This window comes from Ascaphus truei, chromosome 14 (assembly GCF_040206685.1).
Source record: "Ascaphus truei isolate aAscTru1 chromosome 14, aAscTru1.hap1, whole genome shotgun sequence".
Classification (NCBI taxonomy): Eukaryota; Metazoa; Chordata; class Amphibia; order Anura; family Ascaphidae; genus Ascaphus; species Ascaphus truei.
The window spans coordinates 35148026-35175178 of record NC_134496.1 but is presented as its reverse complement, the minus strand read 5'-3'; the positions used below and the strand labels follow the sequence as shown (position 1 = coordinate 35175178).

Sequence of the window (27153 nt, the reverse complement as noted above, 5' to 3'; positions counted from 1 at the left end):
AAGTAAGCTTCTACAATGGTCATTACATTTGCATTCACAGAGAGGTGTGGACAAAAACTTCTTCTTGATGGCAACAGTATTTGACGAGAATAAGAGCTGGTATTTGGATGAGAATATTGAGATATTTACTAAAAGTCCCCAGAATGTGAGCAAGGAGGATGACGACTTCACAGAATCCAATATGATGCACTGTAAGAACCAATTTTGTATTCCCATAGAGTTCAGTTTGTGGTTAGCTTTTAATGGCCCAACATACAACAAAAACCTGTGAAAGAAACAGACTCCTAAAGCTGCAGACAATTCTCTGTATATAAAAGAAAACACACCGTTTAATCTAGTCTGAGTAAAATCAGAAATTATCTCCAGTTACAAATAGTTGAGACAGTGAGTATTGTCCACAGGTGTCAATATTTTGCCCGGAGGTGCTCAACAGATATAGAGGAGTACTCTTCCCAACTCAAACCAGAATTAAGAAACCCCTCCTAGGGGCAAGCATGCCGTACAGTGGGCCGGGGCCCCTATTTTTTATTGCAATCCCAGGATTGAATTATTTGATATTAATGATTATCTGTCTTCATGTTTGTATTTTTGTCACACTGCATGCAGCTATCAATGGATACATGTATGGAAATCAGCCCGGGCTGGAAATGTGCAAAAGAAATTCAGTTATGTGGCATATGATGGGCCTGGGGAATGAGGCTGATATGCATGGAATCCACTTTACTGGAAACACTATTGAAAACCATAAGACAAGAAGAGATACAGCAAACCTGTTTCCACATAGTTCTTACTCTGTTGCAATGCATCTGGACAATGAAGGTAAATAACAGTAAATTGTAAGGCAATCACTTATTGTATTAGCACTGCAGAACCTCAGAAGCTGAAATATTAAGAAAAAGTATTGTTGTGTACAGCATTAAACACACACCTTTTTATTTTACAAGTGTAGCCCCGCTGCTAGGGACTAGTGGTTAAGGACACTAGAGGGTTAACTGTGTGGAGTCACACAGTTACTCCCGTCACCATCATGTGATATAGGATAACTTGCAGAAAGGATAGCCACGACCCCAGTAGGTCTTGTGACCCATGATGTCACCATAGGGCGGTGGAACGGTATATATATAGCACCTTCCAGTATTCTAGAATCAGGTTCCTCGGAGTAGCAGTTGGCGAGGGCCTCACTGTAAGTTATTTATATAGGTTTAAGTGTATAGGAACTTGCCCTTTACAGATAGATCCCAGTGATGACCAGAAGAGAAGCAGGCAAGTGCTGAGCAGGGAATTCTCCAATTAGAAACTCCAGAGCATAGTGGGATCGAGTATACAGAATCTAGAGTCAATCAGCACTACTACTACATATATAAGCAAAATGAGTGGTGCACACAGGTACAGTATAAGGGTCTCCCTAAACCCTAGACAGGTATACAAATAAAAGAGTACCTGTAGGCTGCAGCCATCAATCCTCTGTGATACTAATAGTGGTCAAACACAAAGCAATTTAATGCAATGAGAGCAAAAAATTATCATAAACAGAGCATATTACACAGGGCACTGTCAAGATGCAGCTACCCAGACAAATACTCCCTCAGAGAGGGGAATACTCAGGAGGACTGGGGAAGAGGGACAAGGAAGACAAACACACTGATCTACACCTTACAAATATCACAATAAAGTGCAAAAACAAAGGTGCTACACACTACCAAAAAGTGGCATCGGGTCCACCAGAGAATCCCTGGTGAAGCCCCAGTACTATAGGTATGGATGAAATAGGTGGTATACAGTGATGAGATACTGATCCTTTAAGATAGAGTGTACTCCCATCGACAGATCCTCAGTAAACGCATGATCGGATAAGTATAGAGGGGGATACTGATCCTCTAGAATAGTGTGCCCCCAACCAGGGTCCACCTGATACAGGGCATTGAGGAAGCTGTACAAGAGATTACCAATCTAACATTACTTAAGGACACAAGTATAATTACCTCCCCAGCGTATGAGTGAGAGCTACCAAGGGGATGAAATCCTATAGAGTAACCGTATTGTTTGACACCAGTCAATGTCTATGAGAAGTACTGTATGTCCTATGCATGTGGAGCATTACAAATGGATGTGAATAAAGCTCTGTGTTTGTAATATAAAAATTACTGGCGCCCTTCATTCTAACATCTGCATATTTACACCCAGCCTGGAATCCAGTACCCTGCAAAGGTATGAGACACTGAGCACAGCCATATATATCCAACTCAATGTAAACTCCATGAAAGAAGGGTTACAAAAGACACTTATATACTTTATTTTCCTGATCACAAGTTTAATTATAAAACAACCTCAACGTTATTTTCTTATCTATATTTGCTGTTTTACCTGTTATATTGTATAGTGATAAGAGTAGGATGCACTTGGAGAAATAGTCACTTACCAAGAGACCGTACAATATAAGCAGCTTGGTGTGAGACAGATATAATGTAAGTGCTCTAGGTGTATACAAGTAGTGTAGTCAAAGAATTAATGTTAAACACAAGGATATCTGTTTTCTTTAGGAGTTTTCGATGTGGAGTGCATGACCACAGATCATTTCACAGGAGGCATGAAACAGCACTACAGAGTTAAATCTTGTGGTTGGTGGAGGCCTGAAACCACCATCTACTTGCGCACAAACACATACTACATTGCAGCTGAAGAAGTAGAATGGGACTATGCTCCAAACCGCACCTGGGAACACGAGAGGCACCTTTCCCATGACCAGAGGTAATAATTGGAATTAAATATATGTAGAAAATTCATAGAACGTTTTTCCTCAGACAAATAAATATCCATCTTTCTTCTTTTTAAGTCCTGGAGATGTATTTTTAAACAAAGGGGAAAAATTTATCGGCTCGAAATATAAAAAAGTAGTGTATCGGCAATATACAGACGGCACATTTAGAAGACGCAAAGAAAGACAAGAGGACGAGAAGCATCTAGGAATTCTAGGTAATTATTCTCAGCAGTGTGAACTGAAAGAAAACAATATGCACAAGAAAGTTGGGATTGAATCCCCGATATATGGCATAATATAACATCACAAATCAGTATGTAATGGAAACATGGTTGGTCTTGCAAAGTTCTTTTTATTAATTGGCTGGCAGCGACGGCACTGGCGGTGGACACATTATCAATGCTGGGTAAGGGAGGTAAAAGCAGAGGAACCAGTGTTCTCTAAAAAGTAACACTATATTAGTTATGCTGCAGGAGGAGGTAGCCTGGTGCAGGAAATAGGACGGGGCGAATGAATGAAAACGAAGCATTGTGGACTGCGGTTTTTCTCACAATTAAGTAAACAGCTAATGCCTCTTTCTTTGACAGGTCCACTTATTACAGCAAATGTTGGGGAGAAAATTAAAATCGTTTTTATGAACAAGGCGAGCAGACCTTATTCAATCTATGCACATGGAGTAAAAACTGAAAGCAACTCAGTAATGCCAACTGGTCCTGGTAAAGTGCATCTTATTTGCTCGTATGAAGAAAAAACGTGAACAACTTGATTGTTTCCATTTGAACTGTGGTCCTACATTTATTGACTTGATCTTTAATCGTGTATGGTATTTAAATATTATAGCTCAGTAGATCCTGACCTTTTTTACTTTGTGCACCCCCTGCTACAAAATATTTCGCTGCCAGTGCACTTCCTTGGGTAACCCCTCTTAGATGCACAGTCTGTGAGTGTAATTACAGGGCCTGAGTCCATCCTCCCTTAGTATACCATAATCGCACCCACCACACAAATAAAATCAGACAAGACTTTGGGTATTATATTAACCGGTGCATAATGGCCCATAGGCAACCTTAACCCAGCGGTCATCATCCTTAGAGATTCCACCACCTGTCAATTCAGCACACGCACTATATACATATATTTTATATACACAAAGAAATGCCGACACAGCACTATTGTCCCTTATAAATTCCAGTGTCAATTATAGCAGCCTAATAGGCCAATATTAATATCGGCACGGTGTGGGAGCACTTAGTCTAAGATTGCGGGTATTCACACTACAGGCCTGATTTGGGCGAGATATTTGTGAAGGTGCGTGTATACAACACAAAAAAATACTCGATGTTTCAGGAAAGGGTCTCCCAGCTGTCTGTTACCCAGTCGCATCTTAAACAGCGCAGCAAGTGTATGGATCCCTCTTATTGTGGGCTGTTCTCATAACCCACTTGTCCTTGTGGGTAGGTGATGTGTTTTTTGCTGATGTGTCTCACTGTGGCTAGCAGTCTGCCACAAGTCCTCTCTTTTACCTATGTGAGTGTGTGGCTGTGTCTCACCAGTTCTCCCCTTCTCTCTAACTATTACACTCTCTCCTTGCTCCAACTGTCCTCGTGACATCACACTCGTCCTATTCAATCCCACCTCTCCTGTCTTCTCCTGCCAGGCAGATCAGGGACAGTGCCTCTCATTACTTATCGTACTGTGTGATAGGTGGAGGTTAATTCTGTATTGTCTACATCAGCAGTGCGCAAACTCCCCGTGACTGCGCTCCCCCTACCTGCTCCTTCCTCGTTTGCGCCCCCCCCCCTCATATATAATGATGCGTCATTTGACGCCGCGTTGCCATGGCGACGTGTCACACAGCCAGCTGAAACAAGGTAAGTGGAGTGTTGCAGAGGCCTCACGTGATCCCCTTAAATTAAATGCCTGGGGGAAGAGCGCGGGGCCTCTGCAACCGCCCGTGCACCTCCAGAAGGATCTCCCATTACCCTGTGGGGCCCACCCCCCAGTTGGCACACCACTGGATTACACATATATTTATTGCAGGGGCTACATTTGTTTTTTTTTTAATGGCACTGGCGGTCATCGAATAGGAAGCTGCAACGTCATCTGTTACGGCTTCCTTTTGACCCCTGCTTTGATGGGTGCTTTATTTCCCCAGGAAGGGGATAGAAAATCGGCAACAAGAACTGTAATATCTGGGGAGCCTGGGGGACTCCAGAGCTGAACATAGAGTGAATAAGCTCCGGGAGGATCACAAGGTTCCAATCCTATTTAAAAAAAAATCAACCCTCTCCCTCCCACCACCAAAAAAAGGGAACCTGGGATCACTGCTTTAAAACATACTTTTTCACAAAGTACAAGCTAGGACTATTGTGTATTTTAGTATAGCATGAGGTGGTTCTAAGAAATAGACACAGCCTATAGGATTGATGCAAAATATCCATTAGGAAGTTGTTTGAATCTTCTGGAGTATTGTCACCCAAAGTTTATAGCATAGAGTACTAGGAAAGAAGGACCTCAAATTCTCTGAAATAGCAGTCAGCCTCTTCAGTGCTTTACATAGCAATACAGTTGTTTTCTTGAGCAAACAGTAATGTGTTGGCTGTACACAGGGGATACACAAACCTACATCTGGAAAGTACCTGAAAGGTCTGGCCCTTTAAAGGATTCACGCTGTATAACTTGGGCTTACTACTCAAAAGTGGATCAAGTTAAGGTGAGTTTTACCCAATTGCTTCTTTCATCAAAGATCGACAGTATCATTTCACTATTTTACTTCACTAGCGCAATATATACAGATTCAATAGAAATGCCCAGTTATTTTCTGGTGTAACACTGGAGGATAAATGGAAGAAAATTGTATTAACTCTCTCAGAAGACTTCTATTATTTATGATTTGTCCTATGCACTGGTCATGGTATAAGAAAAAAAGAAAAGCTGTTTGAGAACATAAGATTATGGAAGGCACAAGAGCTTAGAAACGAATCTTCTGGTATTTGAGGCACATGGAGATAAAGTGATTTGCCCAAGGTCACAAGAGGCTGACACTAGGATTTCAACCAGGATACCCTACACCAGTCAGTGCCTTTACTTTACAAGCCACTTCTTCAGCCCACACATGTTTAAATTGTGATCAGAGATTAATGTTAAACTGCAAAATGTCTTTATGAGATGGCCATGTGCTAATCTTATACAATTCACAAAGTACAACCACATGTATTATTACTCGTTTACAGCCATGTAGAATGGGATTTCAAAATATTACACAGATTAGTGGCTGATCCATTATCTTTAGGGTTAAATTCTATATATTCCAAGGTGGCCATTCAGGCCTTTTTGGGACGGATGAAAACATCCCGAATTGAAGGGTTGGGGTATACAGAATTGACCCCTAAGTATTCAACCACAATGGCCCATAATCACCAAGTGGTGTTAATCCATAAAACACATTCTGGTGGCGGAAGACACCTAGTAACTTATTCACTTGGATGGACCAGAAGTCGTCATCCGGCGCAATTTTTCTTATTGTAATAAATTAATCACTTATTGTATGAGCCAAACCGCTTTACTGCTGGGAACCCTAATCAAGGTCATGGGAGCATAAAAAGGCTCAAACAGGACAGGGCTTGATACGATCATACATTGCGCATTGAAAACTGAGCATGTGGCATTTTCAAATGAAAAAAAATGTACAGCGTATACTTGTAAAACGATTTTAATGTTTTTATTCTCAGGACACTTACAGTGGATTAATTGGTCCTCTTGTGATTTGTGAAAAATCATTATTTTCATTTGGCATACACAAGGCACAAAAGTTGCACTTTGCGCTTCTTTTTATGGTTTTTGATGAAAATGAATCCTGGTACCTGGATGAAAATATCAAACATTATTCTGAACATTCAGATGAAGTGGACAAAGAAGATGAAGAGTTTATTGAAAGCAACAAAATGCATGGTATATTTCTGTATTTCCTTCTAAACAGCCTATTATTAATGTTTTGAAATAACTATTTTTGAAGCAGCAGAATATATTTTATTTGCACACATTAAAATACAGAAGAACTTAAATTCTATTAATTAAAAACCCACGCATGACTTATGGATAAACACCTTTAGTCTTTAAATTAGCTGGAAAGTGTCATTATCCAGTCATGTGATCAGTCATAACAAGCATTGTCTGGATACTTTAGAACAGGGATGCCCAAACGTCTGATTCTGCGCCCCTCTGCTCACACTCCTCCAGTGCTTGGGCCTCCCTTACTTGCCTGTCGGTGTCAGCAGTCATGTGACGTGACACGCTGCCATGACAATGGGTGGCAAAGCGGGGTCATGTGACATCACATGACCCCCGCAGTGTCATCTGAAGCCGGGGATTCTGCAAACACCCACGTCCCCCCCCCAAGAAAATACTGCACGCTCCCCAGTTTGCGCACCCCTTCTTTAGAACATCCAATCCTAAAATTAAAAACTGTTTAACGCAGCCACCATATTTTTGGCCACCAATAGTTACATAGTAGGTGAGGCTGTAAAGACTTTTGTCCATCGAGTTCAACGTCTGCTTACAATAACTTTTAACATAAAACTCAGTCATGTGACTTATTTTCTATTATTTATTTATAAAATGTTTTACCAGGGAGTAATACATTTAGAGTTACCTCTCGTTTTCAAGTATGTCCTGGGCATAGTTATGACAAATACATAGTTACAATAAGTGAAAAGGGTTATACATTACATTATATACAATACATTGTATGCCCAGTTAAAGATATAAATATCACATTTTAATCTGGTCTGTAACTGTTATATATTTACGCCTATAATATATATATATATATATATATATATATATATATTTTATAGGCGTATATAACAGTTACAGACCAGATTAAAATGTGAGACAGCTTTTGTTTTGAAAGAACTTAGACTAGTGGCGGCAGTGAGTCTCCGGTACTGTTCCAGTTGTGGGGTGCACAGTAAGAGGAGTGGCCGGATACTTTGTTGAACGTTTGTTGAACCATGAACAGTCTTTTGGAGTCAGATCTCAGATAAGGGCTGCATGTGGTAGGGGTGAGGAGCTTGTTCAGATAGGCGGGTAGCTTGCCCAGAATGTATTTGACGGCAAGACAGGAAAGATTAACTTTGCGTCTAGACTCAAATGATGACCAATCTAGTTCTTTTCGCAGTGACGTGTGTTGTAATTGCATTGGAGGACAAAGCGGCATAGTGAGTTGTAGAGGGTATCAAGTTTGCCAAGGTGAGTTTGGGGTGCCGTGCCATATACTATGTCCCCATAGTCTATAATTGGCATCAGCATCACCATTTGGGGACATACTATAAACCCTTCACTTAAAATCAGAGCTCAAGATCTGGGTCATTTTCAAGTTAATTCTAGTTCTGTACCTGAGCACACTATTCCACCAGATTCATCAGTAGTGGGCCAGCAGAACACCATTAAAGCTGTGAGTAGGATGTACAAGGGACAGAGGAGATTACATTATGCTATAGCAGATCAGTAAAGAAGAGGCAATGAACACATTTTGATTCGCATCTATTTATTTATATTATCTTGATAACGATAAAAAAAAAATGTAAAGAATTTTTCCATGAATAAAACTAAAAACAGTTCACAATATATTCACAATTATATGTAAACCGATTGTCAACCTAACTGCAAATAAATCATTTTATTCTAGGTATTAATGGAAAAATGTATGCAAACTTACAAGGCCTTACTATGCATGTTGGAGACCAAATTAACTGGCACCTTATTGGAATGGGGAATGAAGTGGACATACATACAGTGCATTTTCATGCACATAGTTTTGACTATAAGGTAATTTTCCTTTGTTACATACAATGTTTGTCAAACTAATGTTACATAGTTGATGAGTTTGAAAAAAAGACATATGTTCAACTTATGATAAATTTAGACAGACACTTATCCTATATTTGTACTTACAGTATATTGATCCAGAGGAAACCAAACAAAAAGCCCCAGTGAAACATCATCCAATTATATTTCATAACAAAAAGTGAAGGGCATTCGGTATTAAAGCAATTCTCATAACTTACTTGACCCAAACATTGCCACACAGGCATAAAATCACCTTGCAGACACAGCATAGTTTGTTCTTTTACACTGTGCAACACGTCACTGAAGACACTGCTAACAGCCACTTCCGTTTCTCAAATTAGAGCAGAATCTATAGAAGTACTGTAGCATGCAAAGCTTATAAAAGAAAAAATCCCAGTGGGTGTTTGTTTAGAGCCTTGAGCAACTACGTATGTATTTCAGCGAAATGGAATGAAAATATATTTGTTAAAAGTGTGCTGGATGAGATGGAGCAACCTATATAAATGTAGAAAGTACACTTGTGTTTCCAGTAAAACCTGGAAATAATCTAGTAACTCAACTAATGCATGTTCTTGGGTATTGAACATAAAAATGAGAACACACACACACAATGTTGGGATGAAAACAGCCAGGTTCAAAATCAATGTAGCTTTTATTTCTGATGGTATAATGGGTACAAGACACAATATAAAGCAGCTGCGGTTTCAATTTTGTAGTCTAGAATTTGCAGCACAGAGCCTGACCATTTACATTATGCACAATATATTGTCTATCCTCAAATAAAAGATAAGCCCTGTTCAGTATACTTTATTTTCCACCCTAAAGACTACTCTGTTACAAAGTGTGCCTTTCTATTTTATTGCTGAATCAAACTAGTAACATTTTGTTCTCAGGGACATGAAGTATTATTCATACCTAATTCCGCTCTTCCATTCTCTTTTCCCAGAGAGGTGAGATTTATCGGTCTGATGTGTTTGATCTTTTCCCTGGAACATTTCAAACTGTTGAAATGACCGCGAAGGTTCCTGGCACTTGGTTACTACACTGTCACGTGACTGACCACATCCATGCCGGAATGGAGACTACATACACTGTACTAGGTAGGAGCCGCTCATAGAAGCTTGTATGGGAAGATTAGATTATGAAGACCTAGAGCCTATTAATCAGGGCACTGGGGGGGGGGGGGACCCCCAAAAACCTAGGTCTTTGTAACAATCAATAAATAGCCTATTAACAGATGCATAAAATCAGCGTGCATATGTGTAGGGTATACGTAAAACCTGGTGTGGCCAATCGTCTGAGGAGAGGTTTCAGAACCACCGATAGGATTGAAGCTATATGAACTACAGGCATACCCCGCATTAACGTACGCAATGGGACCGGAGCATGTATGTAAAGCGAAAATGTACTTAAAGTGAAGCACTACCTTTTTTCCATGTATCCATGCATGTACTGTACTGCAATCGTCATATGCGTGCATAACTGATGTAAATAACGCATTTGTAACAAGCTCTATAGTCTCCCCGCTTGCGCACAGCTTCGGTACAGGTAGGGAGCCGGTATTGCTGTTCAGGACGTGCTGACAGGCGCATGCGTGAGCTGCCGTTTGCCTATTGGGCGATATGTACTTACTCGCGAGTGTACTTAAAGCGGGGTATGCCTGTATAGACATTTTGGTTTATTCAGACAGAGCAAAAAAAAAAAAAATTACTTTTGAGATTTTGCATTGAACTGATCTTCACCATCCTTTTTATCATACAGAAAAGAAGACTTTACTTGAAAGACTTCTTCCGTATTTTCCTGGGCACTAAGGTTTGCAATGCAAGAAACAATTCTACAAGAAGAAATGTCAATCATTTTAAAAATTCACTGATCTCAATAAAGCCGTTCATTATTTCTGTGCAAAGTCTCACTTCAACAGGTAACCATGGTGTGCTCTCAGTAAGAAATCAAAAGATGAAATCACATTTATGACATTATTTGGGAATTACTTCCAGGACTCACCTGCAGAAATTCACTCACATTCATTGTTAAACACAAGGTATGTGAACTTCAACGAACAGGCATTACATGTGAGCCCAAGTCAAATCATCATCATTTTATTTAGATTTAAAAAAAAAAAAACATTTGAAACACATACATACAACAGTTTTATCTTTCAAATATTGAAATGTACAAAATCACGTTGAAATTATGACCAAGCCACCTGTGCTGTGCTGAAGCAGGCATATCCTGAAAACCTGACCTGATGGTAGCCCTTGAGGACTGGAGTTCACCACACCTGATCTAAAGACTAGTTTGCCTTAAGAGTTTTATTTCAAGATACAGTCCGAGTATTGTAATTATTCCCATTCCTGGTATTTCCAAAGTTCTGCTCATTACACTTTATTTTCCGTTTTCTGCTTATTCGAGCAGAATCTTGAAATTACAGCTCCTCTGTGTTTAGGTTTCTTTTAATAATGGATATTTTAAAACGTAATAGACCTGCACAAGGATATAATGCAAAAAATTAACATTATGCATCAATAATTCAATATTGCATTCACATTTTGCATGATGCTGTACTTCTTTTTCACGTGCTTGGTACAGTGTACATTCTGACCCACAGAAAATGATCCTCCTAATGCACAAATTATTTCCTAAACAGCAGGAACACTTTACTGCAGTATGTATGTATATCTTTATTTATATAGTGCTTTACAGAAGCAACACAAGTAACATAATAGGAATAAGCGCTTCAACATAAAAGTAGACATTAGAAAATGGAGTCCCTGCCCCAAACAGCGTACAATCTAAGTTTTAAACCTGCAGTTCAGTCTTTTTTTTAATTTTATTTTTTACTTCAATAGTTTCATGTGGGCAATCTCTAATTACCTAAAGAACTGCATAGCTGCCGGTCAATTCGTTCTCCGTCTATTGATCGGCAAAGTTTGGCGACATCTTTAAATATGGGGAATGTAAATGGTTGCTATAGGAACAAGCATGCTTGTTAAAATAGAATACAAGAAAATTGGTCTTTCAAAGTTGTTTTTTTTAAAACAGAAAATGCTAAAAGTATTTTTTCTTACTACAGAACTGATTTATCAAAAAAAAAAAAAAAAACACACATGCAGGATATTGCCTGAACTGCAGCTTTAAGTAGGGAGAACTTACAGAGACTGTAGGAGGGAGTTATGGTAAATGCGTCTGCAAGGGGCCATACTAAACGCATATTAGATGTATAGTATTAGCCAATGGAGCTACCCATATGCTTTGTTATAGAGGTTGTTTTAAGATGGGCCTTAAAAAAGGTGCTAATCGGATATTGAGGGGAAGGACATTCCAGAGGTGGGGGGCAGTCAGTGAGAGAGGTATTAGACAGTAGAGAGCTTTAGATACAAAAGGGGGTAGACAGAAGACATCCTTGAGCAGAACGCAGGAGTGAAGTCTGGATGCTTGAAAATGAAAGAGGTGCAATTTACTACTTCTATTTTATGATCCAAATTGTTGGTTTATCATTTTCTTTTTACATTTGTATAAAAATGTTGAGCTTCATACACACAAATTCATCTTTCAGAAACAAATACAAAGCTGTTTAGAGATGTTGTGCTATTTATTGGGTATCACTGACTGGATAACATATGATAAATAATCAGTGTTCCACAAGTTATTTATTTGAATACTTTTTGTTAACATAACAGTTTGATTTAAAAATACAAAAAGAATGGGGAAGCTCTTTTAAGTCACTTGCTTTAAGTCACTTGCTTTCTTCTGCTTTGGTTTAGAAGGTAAGGCAGGAAAAAAGCTGCAGTTCCATCTTCAGGTAGCACGTTAAGAAAATCCTTAGGATCAAGCTCCATGGAAATCACCTCCAATGTGTCTGAAACAAGAGCAGTAGGCTTATTAATCTAGAGGCACAGATTTTAATTTGTTTCAAGTATGACTTCTTATACTTTATAGTGGTCTATACGAAGATGTTATAGAAAAGGAAATAGCCCTTACCTCTAAGGGATGAGATGAACACTTTTTCACTTTTTCTGATTCGATTACAAAGTTCAGGTAGCAATTTATTCCACCAGAGGTCCTATTCAATCAGATAGACATAAATTAATTTCAGAAATGTTAATGATGAGACAAAAGTAGATTTCTCTCCATAAATTAAGTCTTTGAGGTATAGTGATCTCAAGAGTAGGGTTTAAAACAGCTCCTAAATTAGAAATAACAAATGTTTCCAACACTATTTATTATAAAGCAGTTTACCTTTTACATATACATTTAAAAGAACATTGGGTCTTCAAGTGCAAATTCTTGGAAATAAATTCCTAATGAGACTATTAAATGCTGTAATTACAAGATTTTCTGCTTATCGGGCTACGAAAAATATATTGCACCTTAAGTATCGCTTTTGAAAATCAGCAGGAGAGGTTGGATTTGGAAACTTTACTTGTTCCAGTTTTGCACTTTTCAGGAAGCAGTTATATGTAACAGTAGTACCAAAATATATATAAAAAATGGTTTTTCAAAATGACCAAGTAGGTGGCACGGCTACTTTCATTACTTCAGTTTCAAAAGGTGACATAACACAGTGATAACAACTCAACTCCAGTCCTCAAGACCAGGGGTGTGCAAACTGAGGAGCGCAATACTTTTTTTGGGGGGGCGGCTCACTTACCTGGCTTCAGTCCACACGTTTCCATGGCAACGCGTCATCAAATGACACCGCTGGTCACGTGACCCCGCGCATCATTTGATGATACATTTGAGGTATAAGTTATTAACAGAACACTATAGTTGCTTTAGTGTACCGTTAAGTGGTATTAATTGCACTTCACAGAGATAAAGGTTACACATGAACATTCTACAAAATCAAAACATTACCTGACTTCCGTCCTTTATCTCGTGCTTTGCGTATGATATCACAGCTTCAGGACATCGATCCAGAAGATGGTCTATTGATTGCTCATATTGCATGAGGCGCGTTGCACATATAATGTGGACGCTCAGAGAAGAGTTGTTATCTTCCGGTATGGACTCCAGAAAAGGGAGAAACGATGCAACTTCCAGGGACGGCCCACATAGAAGAGACTGCATAGAAAAAGGAAATAAGAGAACGTTTAATAAATGACGGGGGTCAAAGTATCACAATGCTATGCAACTCGTCAGCAGTGTGGACACAATAGAGCATTGTGGCTGCAGGGCAATTTAATTACCATTTTGTTGTGTATTTGGCTCATATGGATTTAACCACAATTTGTAAAGGAGGTTGAGCCATACAGCAAGGCCCCGCTTCTCGGCGATACCGAGAAGGGAGCTGCCATGTCTGCGCATGCGCAGAATGGGCCGTTCCGAGGTAGCGCATGCGCAGAATGAGGGATGGGGGGGTGCAGAGAATGCGCATGCGTAGAAGGGCGAATGAGGGCGGTCTGCGTATGCGCACACACCAAAAATCGCTGGTTCTGCTTTCCGGCAATTTTGGCTTTTAGAACGGAACCTGCCGCATGCCCTCTTGTATATTTTGGATGGGCCTAAATTAACAATAAAGAGGGTTATTTACTAGTCACCCAGCTCAATAGAAGTTCCTCTTTTGACAAATCTTGTTTAATTCTTTTTGCCACAATAAGTATCGGTCATCTAAAATTTAGTATAGGTTGAGCTTGGTCACATTTTTTTTCAACCTCATTACTATAACTATGTAAGCAACAAGAGTTCCCCTAGTTTTACAGCCAGGGAACGACAGTAAATATGTATTGTTGTTTCTTGAAGTGTGAAAGTTGGTTAAGCAGAACTGTCCATACATTACATTCAGAAATGCTCCACACACAAAATTGCGTTGTGTTCAGTTGTTACAAGACATGCTGTAAAAAGTAATTATCGAGAGTTTCTGTGTTGAATATGTTCTTTGTTCAAACTTCATTATCCTGTTCATTAATTCCTCAGTAAGTTACTACTGGCTACATTTACACACTTGAATTTATTTTAAGAACTGTTTTCGCAACAAAAAATGCATGTACAGTTTAACATGAATGTAAAACACACCTGTAATTTTACCAAGTCCCCACAGTGATAACAGGATGCACAATCTGAGGACACCATCTTTGTGATCCAAGGGCTTATTAAACCAAAATGGCTGCAGGAATTTCTCTAAAAATAAAAAATAAAGTTGCAAATTATTTCGCCGACCAATTTCCCATTGGCGGCTACCCAAACAAGCAGAAGGTTAAATAAAAAACAGGGTAAAATTATATTTTAGCTAAAGGAATAATGAACTGTCATCAAATAGATTAACACATCAGTGCCCAGGAGAAGAAATTGCTGCCTTTCAAACAGGAAAAGTCAGCAGCTATTAAATCGCTGACAAATCTGACCCCAGATGCCAATTTGGCACAAAAGTTCTAAAAAAAAAAAAAAAAAGAAGGAGCAGTTCCTCTTTAAATAGAACCTCCACGTGACACTATTCAAAGTAGATTTCAAACATTTTCCTTTTCTTTCTTTAAGGCCCAAAGCCTGATAGTGTGTTCACAAACTATTCTAAACTTCCTCACCAAGCAGTACAGAGCTTCTTTTTATGCAGACCTCTAAGAGACTTATCAGATAGTCTGTCTTATCCTGATCTTCTCTGAAAATTCTCTTTGAAGTCCAGTGGTATGAAAGATACTTAGCAGCAATGTTAACCTCAGTTTCTGGCTCAATATGAATAACGTAAATGCATTAAGCTGGGAAAAAGCTGGAGGTGAAACCAGATTCTCCTGCACAGTAGGGCGAAGGAAACTTTAAAAAAAATAAAACGTGAAGAATAAATGGCATGAGATTTGACGCACATAACCATAATCCTTTGCCCTAATAATATGCGTGAAAGTTTCATGTGAATAGATTTACCAGACCTATTAGGAGGTCTTAACTTTGCACAACAAGTTACATTATGTCTTAAGTGGATTGCTTTCCCCCTGCTGTTATTTTCTACTGAACAGTTTTAGCAACTTATTAGAACACTGTAGAACACTTACAAAAAGTGACCCAGGAGTAACATGTGGATAATTGCAATTTATCTATAGATTTAATGAACTTTCACACTGGTGTTTAAAATTACGTAAAAAGCAAACACAAAAAGGAATGCACATTATATTGCAATATACCAGATCCTCTGGGCTCCTTAGGGACTTCACACACACATGTTGGGGTCTGCATATTCTCCACACATAATGGGATGTAAGTTTGAACAGAACATCATGTAGAACGGCTTCGTGAGGGTACGTTGAAAGAAGTGCTTCCCAAAAATCTACTAGCATTTGAGGAACGTTATCTTCATCGTCATGCTTTTCACACAGCATCTGAAACAGAACATCAGCCAAAGAAACCTATTATGTTACTCGAAGTGATAGACCATGTTAAATGACAAGTTGCAAAACCAAAAAAAGTGAATGCAGGCTCTTTGCTTCACATAACAGATGGTGCAAATAAGAAAGGTCTAGCCATGAACATGCAATTCTCATTACATTAATGATGTTTGGTTAGGACATTAACTTATGTTACTTAGGAAAAGATAAATACAAACAAGTGACAAGAAACAAAAGACAACAACTTCACAACCTTAAAGAATAACTCCGCTTCTTTCAGATTCATTTTGCCATTTTCATGCAAAGCCACTATTGTAGCCACAAGTAAACCAGGCAGAGTCTCTTTGAAGTGAAAAGCCATCTCAGTTGGAATGATTTCTTTGCTTCTACGCATTATCAGCAGCCTTGGCTCATCCATAAAACCACACATTAACATTATCTGCAGGGGGGGAAAAAAAAGTTAAAAAAGGAAAATATCTTAGAAGGAACAACGGGCTTGAAACAAAATTAAATTGTGGCAGGTAAGGGATGAATGTGTGGCAGTATAAGGATGATTGCAAAATACATTTCTTATGCAGCGCTGCTTCCAGGGTCAGAAGGCACCTTCCAGCCTAACCCGGAGGACACACTCGTCTTCTAGCTACAGAATTGGTCTTATGGCATAGCACCGCTTAGTGGCTATGGCCCATTACTGTGTGTTGTAAATGCACAAGCCGAATTGGAATGACTAGATCTCTTACCTCTGAATAACGCTGTATCTCCGTTTCATAAGCCTTAAGATCAGACATTTTCAGTGCCATGGATGCCTTTGTGAGAGACACTATGGCTGAAGGCTCTTTAGCATCTAACTTTTTCAGGTGGCCCATTGCAGTCTTAGGACACACATTTTTCATGCAAGGACTGCACAAAACATGAGGCAGTTGATTTTGTTCAGCTCCATTAAATATCTGAAGAACTTTTAAAGCCATAGCCTAAGAAAGGAAAAAAAAACCAACAGCTGCTATAAACTAGACTTTTTCTCTCTCCGCAGACACGAGAAAAAAAAAACCAACTGTATAACATTCTTGTCGATGACTAGAAATTCTCCTACAAAACCTAAATATCTGGAGCTTCCATTTTTACTTTGCATGGCCAATGTACCAGCTGGGGCCATGCAGGCATCTCCCAGATGGCAACTGACCCCATAGACGGGGAATGCGTAACTCAGGATTACATTTTGAACTCTGGTTGTGCCCAGTGCGGCTCAATCTTCTATAACATATTCCATATAATCTCAACTTGTGAGCAGTCTAGTATATGTCAGCCACGTAAACGTGTCTTTACTTTAAAACAAACAGGGCACTCCAGTAATCAATGCTCATTTTAATTCGTAGTAAAAATGTTAGTGCATTGTTCAATATCCTGAAAATATCTTTCTTGGACATTTAAATAACCAATATCATTGTAGTTTTAAAAACAAAATACCATTCCACAATACAAAAATAGAAACAAGCGGAGCACTCCTACATTCAGATCCAAGTGACTGGACGGTGCTCCCATCTCAGGGCCCCCCCTCTGCAGTCCCACAATCCCATAATTTATCAAGATGAAAAGGCAAAAAAGGACTTTCATACTTCGCTTAGCTCTTCATCCAGGTCTTCAAAAAGTGAATGCTTCAGGTAAAACATAAATCCTTTCCCATACTCCTGTGGTAATACTTCTGTAACAACTCTATTTATGATGTCAGACATTGATAAGGATGACATCTTGTAGTAAGGCAGAGCAAGGTGAGAATATTTTGTGTCCAACCTTAAAGCAATTAAAAAATAAAAATAAAACTCATTTAACACCATCTTAAATACCCTTACCATAGGCAAGTAAAATAAAAGTTATTAGACTCAACCATAATCAAGTTCACAAAAAAAACAAACAAAAAAAAATTCTTACTCTGAAATAACTATCATATACAAACATACATTTTGTATTTTATCAGAAATGGAGCTTAAACAGTGTTGCTAGCCTCTTCACTAGCAAATGTATGCAGTGTTTTACAGATTTAATATACAAGACACGACAGTGGAAAATGTTATGCAATATGGGGATTTCAATCTATAAGTAAACTACAGTAAATGTTGCAACACATTCTTAAAATAATAACATGTTAATTTATAAAGGCAATATGATCAACATTAATGAAACTATGATACCATAATATATTGCACTTTCTAAAGGATATAAAAGGCAAAATTACATAATCAAAGCAATCTAGTAGTCATTCTACATGTAAAGGAAATAAAGTGGCTTGCCCCAGGTTACACAGACCGAGTGATGCATGATGAATTGTTTAGGGTTTAGGTGGGGCTACACAACACCTCTGTTTTATGGGTTGTTATCAGAGACATACCTGCTGTAACAGTCTCCTAAGTAGGCGCAGCTCTCCCTGAATGTGGCAAGCAGTTCTACTTTCTCTGAAGGTTCCACCAAGTTTGGATCCATTAGACCTGCTCTCACCAATAAATGAGCTTCACTTAGAAGGTGAATGCTGCTCTGGGTCTTCACGGTCTCATATCTCTTGCTGTACTCTACCTAAGGAAGACACCAATTAATTGGTAAATTAACTGTGATTCTACTATTGTACTTTAGGATTACATAGTAGCTGAAGTTGAAAACAAACCAACGACATGTACATAGAGTTCAACCTCTGTTAAATATTGATGCAGAGGAAAGGTACTGAACAAAATGGCTGCAAAACTAATTGTACATACAAGTGCACAATCCATCAATGAAAGCACCACACATCTATTGTAAATCTTTACACATCTTTAAGGTAAATGGCAGTGAATTGCATAAGATATACAGTATAGAATACCATTTCTTTATACAGTTGGATGGTGGATATGGTGCTCACAACATACAGATTCCAGCCAGGTTCCGTGTCTGCGGGTGCTTTCTTTTTAATATTGCCAGCCTTTTTGGAACTAAATGGAATATAAAAACATACGTTAGAGCAGGGGTGGCCAACTCCAGTCCTAAAGGGCCACCACCAGGCAAGGTTTTCAGAATATCCCTGCTTAAGCACAGGTACAGTGGCTCAGTCAACAGCCACTTGTGTTGAAGCTGGGATATCCTGAAAACCTGACCTGTTGGTGGACCTGGAGGACTGGAGTTGGCAACCACTGCGTTAGTCATCTTGATCTACTATAACTTAACTTGCCAAATTAATAGAAATAGAAGATGGGTTAGTGGTAAAAGTTAGTAAACCACTGATGGACATAAGCATGCCTTTGCAGATGATACAATATCAAGAAAGATAAATCTGCACACACACAAACTTTTAAACTTGTGAATAGTTGTGTTTGCAACTTGAAGGGTATAGTTCTAATGATTTTATTGGTCTTAAATAATTGCTGATATGTTGCAGGTTCCGATTCATTTTAGTCGATCAACATGAGATTTCAAGACCAAACTATTTGTTACGATGCCTAAAGAATCATTTGAGGTATGGGAACCTCATGTGCAACATTACAGCAAGTGTAAAAATACATGTGTTTTTTTTCTTTTTTCAACAGCAATCACTTTTTAATTCCATGAAACACCACCCTTTGATGCACCCTGCAAGATAACAGTCCAAAACAGTTTCTTTCCATAATATGCTACAAAGATGTTAACCCACAAACAGATAATATTGTGAATCATCCCGTGTCACAATTTGGCTGAAACTACTTTGATGCTTGAGTAGGGGTGGCCAACTCCAGTCATCAAGGGCCACCAACAGGCCATGTTTTAAGGATACCCCTGCTTCAGCAGAGGTGGCTCAATGAGTGGTTCAGTCAACGACAGCCACTTTTGCTGAAGCAGGGATAGCCTTAACCTGACCATGTTGGTGGTCCTTAAGGACTGGAGTTTGCCACTCCTGTGGCTAGAGGAACCTGCAATAAATACATTGATCTTCCGCAGCAAAAGCTTAAGTTTGGCAGGCGATTGCCCCCAAAAACAAAACAAAAGAAAGGGATCCAGATCACCAACTTACAGACTCTTTTGTGGATTTCTTTCTTTCTGTGTTACATCCTCAATATTTTCCTTTGTCAGGAGAATAAGGTGGTTTTTAAAGTGCTCTATAGCTTTAAGTCCTATAAAGAGCTGCATTCTTAGTGCACAAATATTCAATGACACAGGTGGGCAGGTCTGGAAAAAAAAATACCAATAAAATAAAAAAAAAGGAGGATTAATCTTAAGGGAACTGCAACATAGACACACACACACGCACACACACACACACACGCACACGCACGCACGCACGCACTGGGAAGGGCCTTAATGTGTCCCTTGGACTTTCTGCTCCTGCTAATTTCATGCTAAAAGCAGTTCCACACACAAACTAATTCATGTAAATGACTAATTAAATAATGTAAATTAAGGTAATGTAAAAAATATGTTACAGATGTTATGAATGCGTGAATATGCAATACGTGGTATAATAATAATAATAAATGTACATTTTTTAAATGCATCTACAATTACATTACAAAAAGCTTGTGACTATTCTACTCCAGGACCCTTGGAAAACTGGTTAAAGAGTCTTGTTATACAAAAACATAAAAGTTTCATTTATCTTTGTAGGATTACAATTATTTACAGAGATTTAAAACTACTGCACCTTCATGGTAGTGTCAATGTATGGGTCTTCCTCGCGCGCTGCTGCCGCACTGCATCTTACTGTGAAACACTGCAAGTTGTTACTATTGAAGAGATGGACAATACAAACATTGTAAGATTCAGCAACATGGGGTATCAAGTAATTCTAAAGGCTCACTGCTTGTCTAGGGGGAAGGGCGAGTGCAATGTAGCCACACTCTGTACCTCACAGCCCATAAAATAAACTGCAGTGATACTGTGCACTTCCAACTATACATAAGCTCCTACTAGAATTCCAGTAAATATCCCTTTATCTCCATGCATGAAACGTAAATATTGGTTGTTGTCCTTTAAACAGTAGGAAGCACAAGGGTTCTTGCTCACAGCATAGGTTACTCTATAACTATTTGGAGAGTTAAAAAAAAAGAAAAAACCCATTAGGGGGTTCAATACAGTGACTGTCTACGCAATAATCCATTTATTTACACAAAATAAAAATCTCAGCCGAGATACATTTACAGACTTAAAAAAAGCATATTCAGGAGCAGATTTATAGAACAATTTCAGTTTAGATACATACTGCATCATGTTTCTTTGGACATAGGCACTGTAAACACTAAAAATCCAAGCATGGCTGAATCAAACAAGGACATTAACCGTCACATCATCAAAATCCAATGTATTTGCTGTAGCCCGCTTATATTTGCTGAAATTCTGTGGTCGCTACAACTACCTCATAAGAGTGAAGAATGCTATTTACAATTCTTTGCCTTCAAAGATTGACAATGAAAATCTTAATAGCAATTCCAAAATTGAACCTGCTTGATTAGAAAGTCGGTTTTATATTTATTACTGCAATTACCATTCACATCAGCGAGAAATTGGAACATACCTTCAAAAGTAGAAACCCATTATATATGTGACTTCAATGCACGGTCTACCGTGAATACATTGTACAATCCCTGCCATATTCGGAGCAGTCAGAACTGAAAAGCAAGAGCTCCTACCAGTATGTTATTTAGAGGAAAATTATAGGTTAGTGCCTTTTTTACCCAGTTTGCTGCTGAAAATTATGAGAGAGAGGAGAGGGGAGAGAGGAAGAGAGAGAGAGAGAGAGAGAGAGAGAGAGAGGAAGAGAGAGATAATATACTCAATTAAACAGAGGAAATTAATTAAGTAACTGAAACCTCATGACAGGGTTGTGACTACAAGAATGTGAAGAATAAGATCATAAGAAACACATGACTCATTTGACAAACTATAGTTACTGCATGCAGAATACCTTGTGATGACATGCAAGAACTGAGGAGTCAGAACTGCCTGCTGGGACCTCTCAGGATACTGATACATGGATAAGAGCTCTGCTGCATTTCCAACTGTGTATAAGTAGCCAGTTTGTGGCAATGAGAAAAAACAAAACAGGCTCAGCAATTCTTTTTGGGGAGTTGCAGTTGCGACATCTGCAATAACATGGCTTCCTGTATTAACAAGAAATATGATTAAATCAATCCATTACAAAACAGGGGGTATGTAAAATAGATAATCCCAGAGATAGAACGATTACTGCAGAAGAGGGGTGTGGGGGAAAAGGAGGGGTGTGGGGGAAAAGGAGGGGTGGGGGGGGGAAAAGGAGGGGTGGGGGGGGGGGAAAGAGGGGTGGGGGGGGGGAAGAGGGGTGGGGGGGGGGGAAGAGGGGTGGGGGGAAAGAGGGGTGGGGGGGGAAAGAGGGGTGGGGGGGGGAAAAAGGGGTGGGGGGGAAAGAGGGGTGGGGGGGGGGGAAAGAGGGGTGGGGGGGGGGAAAAAAGGGGTGGGGGGGAAAAGAGGGGTGGGGGGGAAAGAGGGGTGGGGGGGAAAGAGGGGTGGGGGGGAAAGAGGGGTGGGGGGGAAAGAGGGGTGGGGGGGGGAAAGAGGAGTGGGGGGGGGGAAAGAGGGGTGGGGGGGGAAAGAGGGGTGGGTTCTTGAAAAGGCTTGTTAAAATGTATACTTTAAACACAATTATAGGTCTTATACGGAATTAAAATAAGTCAAGACCAGGGGTTCCCAACTCCAATCCTCAAGGGCCACCAGCAGGTCAGGTATTAGGGATATCCCTGCTTCAGCACAGGTGGCTAAATCAGTGCCTCAGTCATTGATTGAGCCACCTGTGCTTAAGCAGGGGTATCCATAATACCTGGCCTGTTGGTGGCCCTTGAGTGGAGTTGACCACCCCTGCTCTAGACTATCATATTTCTAATAGAGTGAGGCCTCTGAGGCATTAAGTAGTTGCTTTTTTTTTCTTTTCTACATCAGTTATTTTTTGGGGAAGTGAATCCAATGGTTTATTGTTATTTGTGACCCAATTGAGGTTACACACAGTTCCACTGCTCACTTGTGTTGGGAATCAGATGAAAATGATCAACCCGTTTAATCATATCTTTAGCTATATCTTTATGCAAACCCCTGGGTCTCACTGTACAGCATTGCATATAGTTTATAAAATATTGTGATATACTGTATTTTGTTTTACCTCAAAAACCAGGCATGATGCCACAACAAAAAGATGGATATATCTGCAAGAAATCAGTATTCTATGTATCGCGCCAACGGTTTTGGAAGCTTTTTGCAATACAAGCATGCAGACAATTTATGACACACCGCAATGTTACAGTACAAGCAAATGAACACCATAAAACACAAGGAAAAGGAATCCCCTGCGGTCATGGGAATAACCACTTACTGTAATGTCAAATTTGAATCCATTTCAATAATTTCTTAAATCAGCAGAACAGGCTGCATTGATCTTTAAATATTATTATTTTTTTATTACAGGACTGAAGCAGGCGGTCTCCTCAGCTGAATTGTGTTCATTTCAGCTCCGGAGACCTCCTGCTTTCAGAGATACTTCGCTCCGTAGAGGGGGCCGGTATCCTTGCAGCCAGAGGCTTTAAATGTCCCGCAGGCCAATAGGAAGCCGTGATGTTATCCGTTGCAGCTTCCTATTGACCAGCGTGACCAGGACATTTAAACTGTAAAGAGATACCAGCACCGCTACGGAGGTATCTGCAGCTGAAATTAACACAGATCCGCTTCAGAGGCCCCTGCTGCAATCCAAAAAATAAAATAAAAAGTACATGTATATACAGTAGATCTTTTATCTTTGTTTGTTTTAAAACGCAATGCAGCCTGTTCTTCAACTTTAACATTAAGAAATACTATATTTAATAGCAAAATCTGTAGGACCGCCAAGTTATGGAAAGTCCCATTTCATATCAGCAGTTCAAGAGTCACCCCTAAGGAAAGCCCCAACCTTTAGCTTACTGATAATAAATCGATTGCAGAAACATGTTCAGTCACCTGTATAATAATTATTTTACCTGTCTTGTACATTGGCAACAGCTGTAGAGAATGCAATCTTGTGTATTCAACAAAGATGCCTTCGGAAAAGTCTGGTGCAAAACGCCTAAAGGAAATATGTAAATTAATTAGGTACAGCAAATATTTCATTAGAGGGTGTAACATGAATAACTGAAGAGTATTTGTACAAATCAAAAATGCTCTGAGAAATACAGTACAGATAAAAAGGGAATCTAATAATGCAGCTTCTATGCATAGATCTGTGTCGCCAAGATACTGTACTAAACTTGAAGTAGGCATTTTTGCTAAGTTAAGAAAATAACACTGCCAGGTTACAAATATATGTAACAATACATTGATTATGGTTTATCTATTTTTACAGCTACTACAAATGTGAAAGGCTATCACATTTTTATCCAAAAAATAAAATAAACGACTTATCTGGCCAACACACACACACAATACAGTTGAGCATTTTAAATCATGTAAAGATCATAGTAATTCTGAAAAGAAAATTTACATTTTCAACCCAATATTAGTAACCTCAAGTATGTCAGGGTCCCAAACTATGTGTTTTGTGTTCTTTCCCTCAGAGTCCTAGCTAGCCAAGACGCCAAATAAAGAGTTTCCTGTAAGTGATTTCTAGTTATTTTACCTCCTGATCTTGTTCCAATTCCTTATTTCCTCTTCCCTGCGCTGGCAGAGAGTACCGCTCCCTTCAAATGAAGGGCACTATGACCTTCTCCAGCACATTGAAAAAGTCGCTTTACAATGAATAGCGTAGGCCCGAGTGCACATGACAAACCACCACAATAACAGCTTAAACACATGAAACGAGATGCGTTTTTTCCCCCAAATCGGTTTTACTTAATTTTAGGTGAAGGCAAACTAAAGATTTCTAGTTATTTCACAGCAACGTTGAATAACATTCACCACACAGTTGTATTCCAGGAACAAACATCCCTTCCCAACATACCACAGCACATTCCAAAGGCAGTCCAAACAAAAACACACACACACACACACACACACACACACACACACACACACACACACACAAATCCTGGGCACCTATCATTCCCACCCCCCACCCCCTGGGGCCTGCGCTGTGCACAGTGATGACCGACAGGTCAAGTCACTGCTGCACAGCTGAGTGTGAAGAACAGATAGAGAGCTCATTTGCTTTCTTCCTCTAGATGATTTACCTTGAAACCAGTGTTTAGTTTTAGGTTGTTGTACTTAAACCTGTATTGCATTCAAAGTCTCTAATGTCTGCTTCGCAAAGGACATACTGTATGCCAGAATCGCCAAACCGCAATGTGGGGACTCGCACCGTGATCAAGCATTAACCGTTACTGACTTGAATGCCAGATCAGGGAGCGATACCCCAGATCGGTGCTTCGTGAATTGTCTCTATTACTTGTAACTGTAAATAAAAATATACAATAAAAACACTATAAACGCATGGTATATTTCCGATCTGCATTTGGCAAGTTTTGTCCAATTTTTATTTCCTCTATTCATATACAGTACTGTTACGAATGTTTATTCCCATTTTTACCTTACATAAATGAATGTTAATTAAATTTTCAATGGGACATTTTTGGGAAAGTTTTGTTAAACATTTGGCTGTTGGGTAATTTGAGGTGTTTTAACTACCAAATCAGCCCTACAGTCTGATCTCTGGCACTGGAGAGGTTACGCACATCCGAATGCAACATGTGTTAAAAGTAAAGGGAATGAATGAACAGTGATTTTACAAAAGGATATTTTTTACCTGTACAATATATGTTGTACTTGGGAATCTTTGGACAGTCCTGTTGATTCCGGGCTCACAACTATGCCACTGGCTTTGCATTCCTCACCAATCAGTTCCGTGGGCCTCTGGCACATAACAAAGTCATCAGATTCAGGCGGGGGACGGGACGTTAAATGGAGACTATCTTTAGGACCTGAGAAATTGGATAAATATATTTTGTCGTTACACTGAATATCTCTGTAGGGCATAAAACGTTAGGGCAGGGGTGGCCAACTTCAGCCCTCAAAAGCCACCAATAGTTTAGGTTTCAGGAAATTCCGGTTTCAGCAGCAGTGGCTCAGTCATTATGACGGGGCCACCTGTGCTAATGCAGGGATATCATAGAAACCTGACCTGTTGGTGGCCACACATGATTTAGGGCTTTGGCCCCACTGAAAAAAACATAAGAGCTGGTCAAATGTTAAAGCAATCTGTGAGGTAGCAAATTATTTTCATTTTTGAAATTAGATTTTGACCCAAGTGCCGACTCCCAATTACGCAACAAATATTGTTGTGACCATGAGTTTATGCGTTTGTTTTGCGATGTCTCGGGCAGTAAATCTGCAAGCTCTCCAGGCAGGAATTGAGTGTGCATTTAAATAAAAGCAACATCAACAGCCCTGTTAGCACTATACAGATTTATTATTGGTATAAGACTCAAAAATGGTAAGGTGACACAAAAATGGTAAGGTGTCATGCGATAGTAGGGTTAGAATACAAGATATTTAATTAGAACTATATACAAATACATAGAGAAAAAAAAATAACATGACACTCGCCAAATAGTTTCAAGTTTCAGCAAAACGTATGAAACACGATTTGAATCGAGTTTGACTCACCAATTGCACGTGTGCTTCATGTAGTCTTAGAAGTTGGCGTTTTAATGAACATCCTTGCCAGTGAGGCAATTGAAAACTTGCCCACTGTATAAAAGCTGCTGGACGTTTCTATTTTCTGTCCTAGTGAAAGTTAGGCAAACAGTAGGAACCTGCTAAAAGGCCCTTTGCATGACTAAATGATACCTGGATGAATTGGTGGACCACCAACAATTCATAATGGAGGTATGCAGAAAATTCTAAAGTGAATGTAGGTATGTTGGATACACAAATTGTGGTTAACTAGGAATGCCAATGCATTTTTGTAAATATACCCTTGAGAGGTTGGTCTTCCCATCTTATGTCCCACAACATCACTATATGAAGATATCCTGAGCACCATGTACCTGAGCAGTTAAAAGAGGGCTTAGCAAATATGTCACAATGATATGCATCTAACTGTGGATGTGCTGAAGTACATTTTTCTACAACGGAATAAAGACCCCTCCTAACAGATGCAAAAAAAAAATAATCTGACCGATTAATATTTGTTCAAATTTGCATTTACCTTGCTCTGGGGAGGATTCCAGTTCATTCAGATGATTTTGAGGTGTATTGATAGAGGCTTTTAACTGTGCGGGCAACAGCCTGAAAATCAAGACTTCTAATTCA

General features: G+C 39.3%; 2 protein-coding genes across 3 annotated transcripts in view; one reads left to right on the top strand and one right to left on the bottom strand.

Moving 5' to 3' along the window:
* Positions 1-10506, top strand: part of LOC142465935 (ceruloplasmin-like) — a 30244-nt gene extending 19738 nt beyond the window's left edge. The window contains exons 10-19 of the mRNA XM_075570411.1: positions 41-191; positions 607-819; positions 2541-2748; positions 2834-2973; positions 3346-3474; positions 5368-5471; positions 6490-6709; positions 8448-8587; positions 9555-9708; positions 10370-10506. Coding sequence (XP_075426526.1) covers positions 41-191; positions 607-819; positions 2541-2748; positions 2834-2973; positions 3346-3474; positions 5368-5471; positions 6490-6709; positions 8448-8587; positions 9555-9708; positions 10370-10419 — 1509 coding nt within the window. The 3' untranslated portion in view covers positions 10420-10506. The remainder of the gene's footprint in view (positions 1-40; positions 192-606; positions 820-2540; positions 2749-2833; positions 2974-3345; positions 3475-5367; positions 5472-6489; positions 6710-8447; positions 8588-9554; positions 9709-10369) is intronic.
* HPS3 (HPS3 biogenesis of lysosomal organelles complex 2 subunit 1) overlaps positions 8449-27153 on the bottom strand; it is a 23275-nt gene continuing 4570 nt past the window's right edge. Inside the window, exons 2-18 of one of the 2 annotated variants that reach the window (XM_075570416.1) lie at positions 27050-27153; positions 25646-25820; positions 23889-23974; positions 21818-22013; positions 20558-20639; positions 19931-20085; positions 18770-18878; positions 18305-18486; positions 17535-17709; positions 16662-16892; positions 16175-16360; positions 15721-15915; positions 14624-14728; positions 13466-13672; positions 12590-12671; positions 12339-12467; positions 8449-11092 (exon numbers count right to left, since the gene is read on the bottom strand). The exon at positions 27050-27153 is cut by the window's right edge and continues 385 nt beyond it. In XM_075570416.1, the coding sequence (XP_075426531.1) occupies positions 12340-12467; positions 12590-12671; positions 13466-13672; positions 14624-14728; positions 15721-15915; positions 16175-16360; positions 16662-16892; positions 17535-17709; positions 18305-18486; positions 18770-18878; positions 19931-20085; positions 20558-20639; positions 21818-22013; positions 23889-23974; positions 25646-25820; positions 27050-27153 (2398 nt within the window). In that variant the 3' untranslated portion in view covers positions 8449-11092; position 12339. Of the gene's footprint in view, positions 11093-11276; positions 12468-12589; positions 12672-13465; positions 13673-14623; positions 14729-15720; positions 15916-16174; positions 16361-16661; positions 16893-17534; positions 17710-18304; positions 18487-18769; positions 18879-19930; positions 20086-20557; positions 20640-21817; positions 22014-23888; positions 23975-25645; positions 25821-27049 lie in introns of those variants that run through there. The other variant, XM_075570415.1, reaches the window with a different exon arrangement.